The 15,843-nt window shown below is 48.8% G+C and overlaps 1 protein-coding gene across 11 annotated transcripts in view; it reads left to right on the top strand.

The window, feature by feature from the left end:
• Positions 1-15,843, top strand: part of ANKHD1 (ankyrin repeat and KH domain containing 1) — a 101,076-nt gene that overhangs the window by 84,946 nt on the left and 287 nt on the right. Inside the window, exons 30-37 of one of the 11 annotated variants that reach the window (XM_062502319.1) lie at positions 1,429-1,578; positions 1,880-3,492; positions 8,283-8,477; positions 9,568-9,822; positions 10,718-10,893; positions 11,824-11,988; positions 12,434-12,480; positions 15,569-15,742. In XM_062502319.1, coding sequence (XP_062358303.1) covers positions 1,429-1,578; positions 1,880-3,492; positions 8,283-8,477; positions 9,568-9,822; positions 10,718-10,893; positions 11,824-11,988; positions 12,434-12,480; positions 15,569-15,722 — 2,755 coding nt within the window. In that variant the 3' untranslated portion in view covers positions 15,723-15,742. Of the gene's footprint in view, positions 1-1,428; positions 1,579-1,879; positions 3,493-8,282; positions 8,478-9,567; positions 9,823-10,717; positions 10,894-11,823; positions 11,989-12,433; positions 12,494-15,568; positions 15,743-15,843 lie in introns of those variants that run through there. The other 10 variants (XM_062502318.1, XM_062502317.1, XM_062502316.1 and 7 more) reach the window with 10 other exon arrangements.

The raw sequence follows: 15,843 nt of genomic DNA, 5'->3' as shown, positions 1-15,843 counted from the left end.
GGAGGGAGGGAGGGAGACAGCTGTGGATGATGGGTGGGAGGGAACTGGGCACTAGGGTGGGCTCTCCTGGAAGTGAAATACCTCCTTGAGTGGTTGGCAGAGGTCCCCAGTGGGCTGGGGTGGAAGCAGACCAAGGTGCAGTCAGGAGCCCTGTGAGCAATGCAGGTGCTCTTGAAATTTAGGTGATGATGGAGCTCTGGTCTGGGGAGGGAGTAGCTGTGATGTTTGTCTTGAGAGGTGAGCCTTGAAGGTGGATGTGGGGAAGAAAACGCAAATCATGAAACAGCCTTGGGATAGAGCTGGATGCATGCCCTGGGGATTCTGGGGATGGGAAGGGTTGTAGTGTGCTGTTCTGGCAGGAATGGGGGAAAGTAAAAATACCTTGGCAACATGAGGTGTTGCTTTAGAACATTTCCGTGCATTTAGATGTTTAAACGGGTTTCTTCTAAGTCCTGTTAAGTGACAAACAGTTCCCTGAGGATGCAGATACTTACAAGTTTCCAAGACTGGAATAGCTAGGTGAAGCTGGCAGCCTTTCCACAGGGTGATGGGGACCTGTGAGTGCTGTGATTTCTGAAACCCCTTTGGATCCCCTCTGATTGTTCAGCATCAAGCCAGCACACATCAGTAGCATACCTGAAAGCACCTTATGGGTACAAGAGGTCTGACACACCCTGAAATCTGGGGACAGTGGTGGCCCAGAGACTTCAGCTGAGGTCTGTGTGAAAGCAGTGCTTGTGTTCAGACAGTTCCCAATACCGTGGGAATCAGGAAAACCCTGAACTGCCTGACTCTGGTGACGGCATTGTGGCCTGACAGCGAGCCTGCTTCTGCAAGTCCAGGCTCCCATCCCAGGGGCTTCCAGCAGCTCCCTAAATCACAGCACTGCACACCTTCACCTGCTTTCCCCCACCATTGTTTATTGGTGATGCTGCCCTTCCAGGTCTCGAGGTCTGAAAGAGGTGGATACTAAAAGGTTGTGGATGTAAGTGGTGTTACAGAGCTGATCACTGGGAAAACACTGGAAAGCCACCTTTTCCTTGCTATAAACAGTCAAAGTAGTTAAGCCATGGGCTTTTACATCTGAAGCAGTGCTGCTTGTGTAAATTCAGGTTGATAAGCTAAGGATTTGTGTCGCTTTGGAGAGGTACCCAAGATAAGATAAAATCCAAAAGGGGTTCTGAAGTAGTGTGAGGCTCATATATCTGTGTTACAGTAGTTGTGGAATAAATGCTACTGGAGAATCCTTGTCAGGCACTGAGCATGATGAGTAATTTGAGAGAGGTTCCAAAGGGTGAAGAAAGGGTCAGCAGAAAACCACTTACTGCCCTTAAGAATATTACTTCAGCCATTGTCAGACAGCAGAGGGGGTTTGTCTGTCTTTGAAGTTTGAATGCATTTCACAGATTTCTGATCTTTGTGATACAGGTCAAAGAAATTATCAGTCCCAGCTTCTGTCGTATCTAGAATAATGGGAAGAGGTGGGTGCAACATCACAGCAATTCAAGATGTCACTGGTGCCCACATTGATGTGGATAAGCAAAAAGATAAGAATGGAGAGAGAATGATCACTATAAGGTACAGTATCTCAAAATGAAAGTCTTGAGTTAGTCCACAGTGTCATTTATTGAAAAGTTTGTTTGCTTTCTAAGGCAGGATCTATTCAGCTTCTTTGTTCTAGAATAGAACAAACATTACTGCTACCAAGTTATGCTGACAGTCGACTTCAAAGATAATCCTTAAAATACACAGACGTCAAGAAATAACTTACTGCAGTAAACTCACAATAGACTTACAGATCAGTGTAAGACTGAAGCTCGGAGTGTTGCGCAAAGCGGGGTTTCCTTTTGCAGAAGATAAATCTTTGTGTTTATTCTAGGGGAGGTACAGAGTCCACGCGATACGCAGTGCAACTCATCAATGCTCTTATTCAAGATCCTGCCAAGGAACTGGAAGACCTGATTCCTAAAACTCATATAAGAACACCTGCTTCAAGTACCAAATCAATCCACGCAAACTTTTCATCTGGAGTCAGCACTGCAACTGCTTCCAACAAGAACTCGTTCCCTCTCGGAGCACCGCCCCTGGTCACATCGCAGTCATCAACACTATCTACTTTCCAGCCTCCTAACAAATTAAACAAGAATGTCCCAGCAAACGTGCGCTCATCTTTTCCAGTGTCTCTTCCTCTCGCTTATTCTCACCCTCATTTTGCCTTGCTGGCTGCCCAAACTATGCAACAGATCCGGCACCCTCGCTTACCTATGGCCCAATTTGGAGGAACCTTTTCGCCTTCGCCAAACACTTGGGGACCATTCCCAGTGAGACCAGTTAACCCTGGCAGCACGAACAGCTCTCCAAAGCATAATAGTTCGAATCGTGTAGGTAGTCAGAATGGAAACGTTCTGCAGACGGAGTCTCCTGGGTTAGCTACGTCCAGCTGTCCCGTTACGGCCTCGTCTGTAGCTGCTTCCACCCAGCCTCTGTGTGTGACCAGTAACCGGACTCCCTCCTCGGTCAGGAAGCAGCTCTTTGCTACGTGCGTCCCCAAGACGAGCGCTGCGGCGACAGCCATCTCGACTGTGACGAGCACCTGTAGCACTCTGCCCTCAGCTTCCTCTGCCCCCCCAAACAACGGGCAAGCGCCCGCAGCGTTTCTGCCGCCTCCTGCTCCGCAAGCGCAGCATTCTGCCCTGAAAGCGGACTCGTTCTCGGCTGTCTCCGCACCCAAGGAGAAGGTGTCCGCCCCCGAGCAGCCGCCCGCGAGCGCGTGCCCGCCAGCTTCAGCCGCAGGCGGTTGCAGCGTGCCAGCCAGCAGCAGCTCAGGGGGCACCGAGACGCGCCCGGCGAGCAGCCCCGCACCGCTCGGCAACGCCCAAGATGAAATTCTGCCGACCAGCATGTCTGAGATCAGCCCTTCCATGTCGATGCCTTTTTCATCCAGCTCAGAAACTGCTCCTTTAAGCTTAGCGTCGCCCAGGTCGGTCGTTGCAGATAATCAGGACAACAGTAACTTACCTCAAGTAGCTGTACCAGCACCTCGAGTTACTCACAGGATGCAGTCCAGAGGTTCTTTCTATTCAGTGGTACCAAATGCAAACCTCCATCAAGATCCTCAGTCTATTTTTGTTACGAATCAAGTTCCTTTAACACCTTCTCAAGGCCCACCTGCTGCAGTGCAGCTTTCGTCAGCCATGAACGTTATGAACGGTTCTCAGATGCACATTAACCCAGCAAACAAATCATTGCCTCCTGCCTTTGGGCCAGCAACGCTCTTCAATCACTTTAGTAGTCTTTTTGATAGCAACCAGGTGCCAGCTAACCAAGCATGGGGAGACTGTCCACTCTCTACCCGAGCTGACCCGTCTTTCACTGTTCAGTCTACCTTTCTGAATAACTCTGTGCTAGGACATGTGGAAAACGTCCATCCCGACAACTCCAAGGCTCCTGGTTTCAGGCCACCTTCCCAACGGGTTTCAACCAGTCCTGTAGGTAAGTGAGTAAGGTCATGTTCTGGACAAAATTATTTCTCCAGCCATTGCACTTTGATCATCATACTGATGGAGAAGTAGTCTACAAATGACAGTCGGAGAGCGCTCATGTAATGAGGATGGCCTTTTTTTTTTTTCCAAGTGCTCTTTAAAATGTACATGATTTTTTTTTCTTCGGCTCATCTGGGCTGTTAGGTGTGTTGGGAATATTGCAGATGTTGCATTGCTTGTCCTCTCTGTGAGACAGGAGTGCTCCCACCTGTTTGTAGTGTAGCATTGATTTTAGGTTTTGTGTTGGAATGGAGCACAGTGTGGGGTGACACCAAACCTGAGGACTCCTGGAGGTTCCAGCTGCAGCAATGACTGCATGCAGGTGCTTCATATTGTATGTGAGACTCCAGCTTGACTCAGTAAGGGTAAACTCTCTGTGCCTTTTGGTTCTTGATATGGCTCTGGGATTTTAAAATTGCTTTGTAGAGCTGATTGGAGTGCTACTGCGTGGGGTCTTTTATTCAGAAGTTCAGTATAGCAGTACTAGCACATCTGGATTTGTTTGAAATGTGTTAGGAGCACTGACACTGAGCTCCCTGCCCGTCCTGTGCTCTGCCTGCAGGATTTTTATTTTCTCAGTGTTCAAACTATGTTGCAGACGACCAAATGCACCCATTTGGTTTGAAGGGACCCTCAAGAGATTTATTCTGTGCCACCCCTTTGTCCTTGCCATGGTGGCTGTGGGGTGCCCTGGAGCTGGGTATCTGGAGAGCTTGCTCTGGAGTCATCCTTGCCCACACAGTGTATGTTGTGTATTTGGGCTAAAGCTTCAGGACTTGAATGCTGGGCTGGGACAAGTCAAGCGGTTTGACTTTCAGATTAAAGGAGAAGGGAGCATCTGGAAGATGTGATGGTAGGGAAAGAAGGTGTTCAGCATTCCCTTTCGTCTCAGTTGCTTGACAAATGTGCAAACCAGAGCACTTCTCTCTGACTGGCTTTTAACCACAAAACTGGGTGTTTGCTATGACTGTAGTTTTCTCAGTTGTTGAATTTGGGCTGTATAGTTCTGCAAAGGGAGGGCACACCTTGAATTCTGTGCCACATCCAGCCCCAGTGTAGTAAGCAGAACCAGGTTAGTAAGATGAAGTAACTGGACTTCGTTCATCAGAGACTCTTAATAAAGAGCTGCCAGACCCCCAACAGGCTCAGAAGCCACTTGACAATGGCTCAGCTTTTCCTCTGCAGTGCTCTAAACTGGGATTGGCTGTTGCTGAAATAATTCCTGGGAAAGGAAACTTAGGGCAAATGGGATCTGCTGATTACCCTGGCATTGGCATCCTGCATGTGCAAACATGGGTGACTGGGACTTCCTACAGCAGCAAAGTATTTTGCTGTTCCCTTATGTTAAGATCATCTGTTTGTAGTGGGAGAAAATGTCTTATATTTCTACTTTATATATCCTTTTGTACTTTATATATCCTTAAGTGACTGTAAGTCTTTTGAAAAGAGTTTAAATCTGTTTCTGCCCTTAGAAAGGTTAGGTAGATGGCCAAGGAAAACTCACACAGTTGACTTAGGGGGAGATATGTGCAAAGTTCTCAACTGAAGCTCAAAAATATTTGGAGAGAACACTTTTCCTGAGTTAGGATTTCATTAGGATATTGCCAAGTGAGGAAAAACTGCAGATAGGTAGTGTGCTGCTAAAATTGTCTAGCTGGAGACAACTGATTAGTCAGGTCCTTAATTGATTCATTTTATGTCATTTTATTTCATCCTGATTTTGTTCCAGAATCTAGATGTCCCAGGGTTCAAGGAGCTTGAGGATGTTTGGAAAGTGTGATAGAGAGAAAAGGAGTGAGTACAGTAGGCTGAGGAGTTCTCTGTTGCCTTCCCTCAGAGCTAAGTAGGGTCTGTCCACCCCTCTCATTCCCCTTGTCCCAGGGGAATGGACCTTGCCTTCAGCTCAGCCCCTGAGGCTGGCAGAACTGGGGACTTCCATGGCTATTTCCACAGGGCTTGGTGACAGGGTTCATGAGATTTTGAGAAGGGGAGAGAAGGGCTGGTCACTGCTCATGCTCTGGTCAGCAGCAGCACAGTGGACAGGGAGCAGCCAGGGCCTGGCCTGGCAATTCTGTGTGGTCAGAGGGGTTGGTAATGGCCTTGGAGCAGGTGGACACCCATCCTCTGATCTCAGCTATGACGACACCTGAAGGAGCAGAGGTTTGCATTTTGTGCCTCTCTTGCACAGTTGGCCCATGGCAAATTTTTCCACGAATCAACATTTCTAAGGGATCACCTCTAAATTTATTTGGTGAAGATCTAACATAGTTTGGTTGTGCACTAAACCAGCTTTTTCTTAACAAGTTTTCACCTCAGGGTCAAGTTCAGGTAGCTTGCTTTTCCTGTTCGTGGGTGAGCTCAGCTGCAGCTTGAGTTTTCTCTGATTCACCAGTTCCTTTGAGGCACAGATATCTCTGCAGATCTCACTGACTGAGGATCCATTCTGGAAATGGCCTATTTGTCTCACATTTTTAGGTCTCTTGTCCTGGCAGTTTGTAGTTGAGCACAGACTTAGCCCAACCTGAAAGGAGGCTGTGGAGAAGACTAAAAGAAATCTGCTTGTTACTTCTGTCTTCTGCATTTTAAGGAGTTTGAGACCTTGCTTCTTTAAAAGGATCAAAAACTTGGAGTATGCCAGCTTAGGAAGCAGCACATGAGTATGGAACTGCATGAAATGGTTGGACTCTGTTTCACACAGAGTGACCAAGTGTTGTGACCCTTTCTCTAAAGATGCAGGTAACATTTCAGTAACCAACATCTGCCCGGGGTCTTTGATAAACTGAATTTTGAGCAGAGTTTGTGTGAGATCAATACACTCCTCTCAGAAGGTCAGTTATGGATTCAGAGAACAATGAGGAGTTTGAGTTCATAGCCCAAGTAAGTGCAAAGTATAGTGTTGCAGGAGGTTTTAGTATTAGAAAACCTGATTTTATTGGTAAGTACATAAATAGGAAGCTTATTAATTGCAGTCAGGATTTGGTAAGTTACTGTTCAGAAGAGCCATTTTTAATATCGAGGTAAGTTTTTCATCCACTTTTATGAAAGACAAGATAATGTTAAGAAGTCTTCTTTGTGACCTGACTGCTCTGGATTTGTGCATCTCTGGCTGTCACATTCCCTTCAGCCCATGGAGCATATCCAGCTGTGCTGAAGTGCTCCTGACTGTTCAGTCACTGCACTTTGCAAGCTATGTATCCAAAACCTGTGTACCCATCAGCCTACTGAGCCATCAGAAGACAGCTGGGCATCCCTGTCCTGCAGGAGAGCTGCTTTTCTCACAATCCCTGCCTTGTTCTCTGTCTGGGAGCCCAGCAGCACCCATGGCAGCTCTGTTACCCTTCTGTCTGGGGCAGATCTTGTGTGGTTTGCCAGCCAGCTGGCAGTTGGTGTTTTGGCGAGGGGTGGAATTGGTCTCCACAGGAGCCTTTTGGCTGCCAGGTTTGTGGCCAGAGTGTCCAGTCAGTGGCTCCACAGCAGATGCCCAGGGAGGGCCCTGGGCTGCCTGAGCTGCATGCTGGAGCCAGGCTGCAACTCAGCAAACTCAGCTCAAGCACACTGCAGTCGCAGGCACTGGCATCCTCCTCAGAGCCATGGAGTTTGTGCTGTGACAACCCCAGGAATGTCCTCCCATGCTGGGTGTCCCTCAGCTGAGCACCCCATGCTCCAGCAGCAGGGAGATTTGTTTCTCCTTGGCTATAAGGGAGACTTCTGTTTTTAACCTTTGGAGTAGTGAGTAAAGCACCTCCTTCAGCTCCAACAAATCATTCCTGTCCATGTGAGCAGGTTGGATCTGGCAATTCTGGAAGGAGTAAATCAGGTTGACTCAGTTGATAATACTGGGGGGAAAACCTGGCTTTCAGGAACTATCCAGGCACTGAAAGGTGCCCCTCTAGTTTCTGACCTAAGGTACTGCCTGGCAGCACTGCTTTTTGTGGTGGGGTGTGTGTACATATAACCTTCAACCTCACTCTGCAGCAACATAGGCTGGTCCTGGTTGTGGTCATTTTGAAATGTTTAAACGGTTTTGAAACTAATCTTGTTTAATAGGCCCTTGAAACTAAACCCTAAACTCAGGTGAACATACTGCCATACCCATTTCTGCTTTCAGGTAATAACGTGTGATAAGAGCTTTTACAACATTTTGGAAAAGTACTTAAAACCTTTGGCTTATAAAAAAAGCTGTAATTCACCCTTGCTAGTAATTTTTGTGGGACTTTGAACTCTTTCTCTCTCTTCCTCTCACACGTCCCTGGAGGAAGCAGCCCCCTCCCCAGTGATGCTGTGCCACACCAGCCCTGTCTCTGTGGCCACAGCGTGCTCTGACTGATCTCTACATGAAGGTACCTATGGGAGGGCAAAGCCCATCCTGCAGAGAACTGCTTCCCTGGTGCTGGATTCCCCTGGGATTTTCGCACAGCCCTGGATCCCTGTTGGATTTGTGTGGCTTTTTGTAAGCAAAGATCGTGGCCACTGCCAGGTTTCCTGCTCTGCCCTCCCTGCTAAGACCATTTTCTTTCAGTGGCCAAAGAGATGGCTGTTTCTGTTAAAACTTGAGGCCAAACCAGAGATGCCTCTACGGTTTCTGAGGGAGAATCGTGCACCTGTAAAATGACCTTATCATGTGCAGATGCCCCCAAAGGTGATGAGATGCTTTAATTATATTTGGAGCACTAGCTTTCTCTGGTGCTTTGAAGCAGGTTCCCAAAGAGAGATATTTAATCAAATTTATGTTTATTTCAGGCTTACCCTCTCTAGATCCATCCAACAGCTCTACAACTTCTTCTTCAGGTCCTTTGACAGGCTTTTCAGCAAACATACAAGGAGCACGGGTTTACCTTCAAGGGCCAGCGCCTGTTGGGACTCCCAGCTTTAACAGACAGCATTTTTCACCACATCCTTGGACAAGCGCAACAAATTCATGTAGGAACTTCATGGGTCTGTCTTAGTTAACTATAAATTCATAGCTATTGTCTTTAGTAGATTTCTAACTTGAGGGGAACGTACCCAGTAATGCACAAAATGCTTTCCAATTGCTTTTAGCAGCTGTGAGGATGGCGTGCAAATCCCAAGCTGTGCTATTTTGTGGGGTTTTTCCCATGCCACTAGTTCTGGTAGCATTACTAAAGGTGTATTTGGGCAAAAAAATGAGTCACTGTAGGCTCTTGAGAGGAGAGGGCATGAAGCTGTGGGGGAGTAGAGGTGATGACACCAAGCTAAAGATTCCTCTCTTAAGTTGTATGAGTGCAGTATTAGATGAAAATGTCATATTTACCATAGTTTGAAGTTATATTTGCCTTTTTTCTTTCTTTTTTCTTTTTCTCTATTTTTTCTTTAATTGGGATCTGGAATTATACTTAAAATGTTCCAAAATCTTTAAGCATCATCCAGGGTAACAGTGGGTTTTACTCCTAATGGAAAGAACATGGAAGTAGCTTTACAGAAAATATGGGTCTTCGATTCAGAATCTTAGCTGAAGATGTTTTTCATGTCACTGCATGCAACTTCATTGCCACTCTGAGTTTAAGAACCAAAATGTTTAAATGAGTGCTCAAAGGAAGTTGGATTTCCCAAGGAGAGTCAGTGACGCTTCTGAAGTTGGCAGGACTTCATGCTCTTGGGTCACACCTGTGGCTTTGGGAAGCTGTCTGATTTCTCTTCTGCTGGAAGTGGTAGATACCAAAACCAGGCTCTTTAGATATTTATGGTGTTTTGGCTGATGTTTTCACCTCTTCCTGAAACTCTTCCATGTTTCTTATTCTTTCTTGTAATTAATTTAGATACACTGCTATGTCATGAGAATATCATGATTCTGATGGCTGAAAGCATTTGTGTTATAATGTTGATTTTAGAGTTAAAATAATTCCTAGACAGAATTTCTGTGAAAGACTTGAAGAATGCTTGCCAAAAAAAAAAAAAAAAAAAAAAACCTTTAAAACATTTTATCATTTGCTTTGGGGATATAAAGGGGCTGGCATTTACACTTGCTACTTTGTGTGTAATTAAGCAAGAGAAATACTCTCTTCAGCAGGTGAATCTCCTATTCCATCAGTTTCCTCAGGATCATCTTCACCCCTCTCAGCTGCTTCTGCACCTGCTAACTTGGGCCAGCCAAAAACGGGTAACGCCACGCAGGACCGGAAGGTGCCCCCTCCCATCGGGACAGAGAGGCTCGCCAGGATCCGCCAGGGAGGCTCCGTCACTCCCACGCCCTTGGGAACCAACTTCACAGCCCCCGTGGGCCACAGTGGCATCTGGTCCTTCGGAGTGAACAGCGTGTCCGGTGAGTCCCCCGTGCTGCAGGGAAACTGCCGGGGTCTCAGCAGGACTGTGCTGGAAAGGAGGGGTGGAGAGGAGGAGTAAAGCTCCACGGTCTGTGGAGAACATCCTGAGTTCTGTGGTTTTTGCCTTCCTTTTGCTGGTGGTTCTCAGCCTGGGTCAAGTCACCAGGCACATGTGAGCCTGAAATGGTGCAGAGACCTCGTACAGAGTCCTCTGATGCAGAGCTTATCTGTTAAGGGGACTGTTTCCAGACCTGACTCTTGGCTCCCTCTGCCCAGGTTTCTCTCTTGTGTTCCACTCACATTTTACAGTGTCAGCTGAGGTGCAGCTGATGCACCCAGGGACACAGAGCTGTGGATGCTGGGTTTTGCATTGATTTCCTCATGACTCTTGAACAGTATGGGATAACTTCTGTTCCAGGCAGCCTTGGTTCCCAAAGAATGACTTTGAAACAGCTGAAGTTTTACGTTCAGTTTCCTGGTAGTTGGATTTTGTGGAAAGGAGGAGGTGCAGCATTTGAGGTGTAGAGTGTTTCCATTGGTAACTTTCAATACAAACGTTTGAGTCCTGCATTTGTTACATGCTTCAGTGAAGCCCTCCACACTTTGGTTAACTCATGTCTCAGCATTGCTGTGTGTTTTCAAGAAAAGCTTGTGTGTGCTTACAGGTAGTGTTGGGAGCTCTGTTGGATTTTAGCCATTTTGCAGTGGACATGTGGAACTCGCAGTTGTGGTAGTCCCCATCTTCTCCACCCTTGTCTGGATACCTGAGATCCCTCTGTGGCTGTGTGTTTTCAGGGTGCCTTTGGGTGGCACTTCGGGTGCTTAGGTGTGTGCAGCTGCTGAGTTCTACTCGAGTGTCTGCAGTGAATTTAATCATTTTTAATCTCTTTGCAGAAGGTTTGTCGGGTTGGTCTCAGCCTGTCATGGGAAGTCATCCAATGCATCAGCAGCTGTCGGACCCAGGCACGTTTTCTCAGCATCAGCCAATGGAGAGAGATGATTCTGGAATAGTGGCTCCCTCGAATATTTTCCACCAACCTATGCCAAATAGTTTTGTGGATTTTTCTAAAGTAAGTTACAGAGAGTTGGACTTCTGGAATGACCAGGGCCTGACTTTATTGCATCTCCTGTTCTGCCTGTTCACCCTGTGTGTGTGTGTGTGTGTGTGTGCCCTCTGCTGCCACTGCTTGTCACCCCAGTCCTGAACCTTCTTCTTTCATCCCAGAACTGACCAGAAAAGGTGCCCAAGCCTGGAGGCAGGTCTAAACAAAGCCAGAGTTTGTAGGTTGCAGATATTCTCAGGTCAGTAGCTGAAGGCCTTCATCACTCTGCAGTGTTTCATCTCTCAGAAGCTCAGTCTCCTGGAAATGTTTCACAAAGCTTGCCCAGCTCTTGAGGTTGATAACAAGTTTGCTTAATGCTTTCAGCGCAAATCATGGCCACAATACCCCATGCCTTCCTTAGGGAAGTGGCAGGAGGAGAGGACTCCCAGCACATTTCAGAAGGAGCCATAGCATGTGGTCTTGGCCTCTGCATAGCAAAGCAGAGCCATCCACACATAGGAAGAGAAGTCTTCTAATTGCAAAAAGCTGCTTTGTAACTTGCTCTTTCTGAACAGGCAGAATTATTTTAGATGGCCATTAGGAGTTAGAGAAAATCTTAACCCAGTCTGGTCAGCTCAGTGCAGCACTGTGTGCACTGCAGCTGTCCTGTGCTGCAGAAAGAAGGAACACTGAGGTAACAGTGTTCAGCTGCTGGCCTGGCTTTGTGGGCTTATCTGAAAACTCTGTGTGTGCTGCAGCCTCTGCTAGGTGTAAGTTCAGAAAAATGGCTAAGCTGCCTGGAATGCCCAGCTCTGAAGTCACTGTGTTCCATACTCTGCCCTAGCATTCCCTGACAGTGCTGAGATTCCTGCCAGTAGTGGCACGTTACCTCTGGAGGTGACCTGGCTCTGTCTGGTCCTACAGCCACCCTTCACCAGTGCTCTCTTGTCCCCTCAGGGCCTGCCCATCTCCATGTACGGTGGCACTCTGATACCCTCGCACCCCCAGCTGGCAGATGGCCCAGGAGGGCCCCTCTTTAATGGGCTCCATACTCCAGATCCTGCCTGGAATCCCATGATCAAAGTTGTCCAGAACTCAACAGAATGTACTGATGCTCAGCAGGTAGTGTGGCTGCCTTTTCCCACCTGTGCTTTCCCGGGGCTTTTTACCTGGTGCTGTGATACCCAGTTTTGGCTGGGTGACACATTTGGTTTTTGCAGTTCTTTGAAACTAGGATTGAGATTGTTTGCATGACTTTTCCCTACAGTGTGTGTGTGTTCATAAAATATCCGTGGTGCTACTGGTACCAAACCTTGCAGGTAAAACAAACAGCATTTCAAGGCTGCTCAGCCAGGTAATGGACTGTTACAAGTGAGAGGGTTTATATCCATACTCAGCACCTTGCAGGTTGTCAGTCAGACCTTGGCCAGAGCTGGAGAGCTCCTGCCTTTGGACAGTCTGGTTGTATTTTGAGGGAAGCCTTATGCTCACCCTCAGTGGTAAAACACTGTTAAAGGAACCTTTATTTGTTTTTATAATAGATTTGTCTTTTTATTTCTTGCTGTAGATTTGGCCTGGCACCTGGGCACCTCACATTGGAAACATGCATCTCAAGTACGTCAACTGATTTAAGGGGGTCTGTCCTTTTTTTAGCCTGGTTTGGGAATCTTTATGACCTTGAAGAACCCTGGGGATTTTTTTCATGTGCCTAACTAAGCAATTTTCTGTGGGCTGTAACAATGGAATCTTGATTGCCCATTGGATAAGAACAAATTGACTTACCTATACAAACTGATTCTGTTCTCCAGTTAGTTTAGCCACTTGAAACTTAAAAATCAAACAAAACTAGTGCTTTTGGCTAAACACTACTGAATGCTCCTTGTATGCAGCAGAGAACTAGCTGATGACATGATTTCAACCTTTTAGGGTGGCAAATACCTGTATAATTGTTTACAGATTTAAAAGGAAAAGCTGAGTAAATTTCATGTCGTATAGTGGCTCTACTTTATGTAGCCTGTATTAATGTGAAATATTTACCTGAATACTCAATAAAAGGCAAACAGCATTTATAGGTTGTGTGTGAGAATTTTGGAAAGGGCTGTATGTTCTTGTCCTCAGTAGCTGCTGCCCTGCCCAGTGATGCATCTCCCCAGGGTCACGTACTGAGCACGTGGGTGCAGGCAGGTTTGGGAGGGTTTGGAGCCACAGATGTCTGCAGAGTCCTTGCCCCTGCCACTTGTGAGCCTTTTATTGGTATGAACCTGCTTCTGTTATGGTGTTTTCCTTCTGGGTTAGTTCTGCTGCTTCTGGCAGGTGGTCACCTGAGAGATCAGGCTTTGCTCAGGGCTGCAGAGAAGGGCTAGCAACAGTGACAGGTGAATGCAGGGTTCCTTCACTTGTCCTGAAGCAGATCTTAGAAAAGTGCTTCCCATTAGAGGAAAATGTGATAGGTTCAGTTCTAAGCTTCTTGTAATGCTGTAAATCTTCTAAGAGCTCCTCAAGTCCTTTCTGTAAGGAAGGAGAGAATTTTTGCGCACTGCTTAAGATGAACACAAATCCTGACCCAGTTCTCCACTTTCTGCACTTGGACTGTGCTTAGCTCTGTTTTTGCTCCTGAGCAATGCAGTAACTACGTGGAATGTTAGATGCATTCCTTAAGCAGGAAACTCCAGAGCACATAGTGTCTAATCCAATGGATCAATGTTAGACCAGGTGGGGAGACTTCACCTTCTTCCACTTATCCAGACAAATCCTTACATGCAGCAGTTTCCCCAGTAAAAGCATAAAGGAGTACTGAAAACCCAATCTGCACAAGCAGTATCCACGTACCAGAGGCAAATCAATCTTGGAAGCACTGCTGGGTGGTGTACTCAGAATATTCTTCTTGTTATTTGAGGACAGAATGCAAAAGAAAAACAATCAAAAAAAAAAAAAGGAACTGCTGCTGCCTGTGGTAGTAGTGCCAACACCAGAGGAGTTGCACATAGAATCAGAGTCACAGAAAGGTTTGTGTTGGAGGTGGCCTTAAAGATCACCCAGTGCAATGCCCTGCCCTGGGCAGGGGACGCATGTCAGCAGCAATTGTACTGAAAACAAGCAGTGTTGTGGTGCAGTAGGTGTGTGCTCTTGGGGGGAGGTGCAGGGGAGGGGTGGGGTGCCCACTTCTGTGAGTTCCTTGGCTGCAGCAAGCAGTGCCAACCTCCTCCTGCCACATCCTGGGGAGCCACTGTCTTCCCACCCTGGAGGGCTGCAGCTCCAGGGCGGGTGGCACAGTCTGCTCTGTGACATCAAGGGGACAAGACCCAGGGTGGGGATGGGGCTGTCCCTGAAACAGCCTTGTCCACCCCAGCCATGCCTAATGTAGGCAGCTCCTTGCTGCACAGGTCCCTTGCTGGGTTGTCCCCACACAGCTCCTTCCCTGAGGACACAGGCACTTGCTTTGATCACCAGATCCAAGTGGCCCCAGCAGCCTCCACTGATTGGGAAAAGGGAACCCCAAAATTTTGTAGGAAGATGCTGCTCGAAGTTTGGCCCATCACTGCCCCATGGTTGCAGGGAGGCAGAGGCAGGTCCTTGTGCTTCTGGGGAGCAGGCTGGTGGCAGTGCCAGGGGACTGGTGAGTGCAGTGCTGGTCCCTCAGGGCGGGCTGGCTGGATCCAGGGAAAGCATGGGGGTAACACCAGAGTCTGTGCCCACTTGAGTTTACCAGCCCTGGGTGGCAGGGCTCTCCAGACCTGTCCTCCTTCCCCCTTCTGACCCCCTGGGTCAGCCATTGAGCAGATCCTTTCTTTGCTGTCTGTCCTCAGGGAAGCATGTGCCTCATTCCTGAGCTGGCCATGTTTGGGTTGAGCCGCAGGTGCCTGCCCTGTGGGCACTGCCTCCATCGTGTACCTTCAATAAAGCTTCTCTGGGGTGAGAGAGCCCAGCCCGGTGCTGAGGGGCTGTGGCAGGTGGGGGCTGTGTAAGATGTGTGTGCAGTGCCCAGCAGGAGCTCTGGGTTCACTGGAACCCTGGGCTGCACCTGCTGCCAGAGCCTGGCAGGGAGCTGGTGCTGGGCTGCAGGGAGGGATGGGCAGGGGGCAGCAGGGCTGCGGACGTGGCCCACAGGCTGCTGTGACCTGGGGCATTCCTGGCAGGCAGTTGGAGCACGGGGAGAAGGCGGAGTGTGCCCCAGGTGGACACTGCACACCCAGCAGGCTGGAGGAGGACGTGTCCCATGGAACCCAGCTGTTGTCCTCCTGCAGGGAGCAGCAGGTGGCTGGCTGAGACAAAGGGGACAGGTCTCTAGGGTGCCCACCGTGGGATACCCAGCCCTTGCTGCTCCACCCTGGAACAGGGCACCACACGAAGCTGTCGCTGCCTGGCCAGCAGCCTGTGTGCCCCAGGACTGGCCCTGCCCTCCAGGCGGCACAGGGGTGGCTTATGTTGGCCACCATGGGGTAGCCCTTGGCAGGCTGAACCCCCTATGCTGCATCCTGCAGATCTCCAGGAGCCTGAAGGGGAGGAATAATGTGGGAAATAGCTGCTGGGCAGGATGGGTGTCACAGGCTGCCTTTTGGGAAGCCAGATGTGGTGGCTCCAGAGCCAGATGTGTCCATGAGCCGTGGCCAAGCACTGGGTCCCACCCCCTGCTCTGGGCTGAGACGCTCAGGGGTGGGGGTGGCCAGGGCCAGCAGTGCCTGACAGCCCCCGCTTTTGGCAGGTACCCGCATCATCTGCGACCGCAAGTTCCTGCTGGAGTGCAAGAATTCACCCGCGGCCAGGACCCCTCCCTGCTGCCTGCCCCAGACCCCCGGTGTCACATCCCTGGCCCAGTCCAGCCTCGTCAAGCTGGAGGAGCTCAAGGAGCGGAATGAGAGCCAAGAGGCCATGCCAGGTGAGCAGCCCGGGCCCCTGCCCATGGACCACCTGCCTGGGGCATGGGACAGGGCGAGATCCCAGCCTGGCCCCAGTTCCAGCTTCTGCTCCCTTTGCCTG

Source organism: Cinclus cinclus, chromosome 14, assembly GCF_963662255.1.
Source record: "Cinclus cinclus chromosome 14, bCinCin1.1, whole genome shotgun sequence".
NCBI lineage: Eukaryota > Metazoa > Chordata > Aves > Passeriformes > Cinclidae > Cinclus > Cinclus cinclus.
The sequence above is the reverse complement of the archived record's forward strand: the minus strand, read 5'-3'. Positions and strand labels throughout refer to the sequence as shown.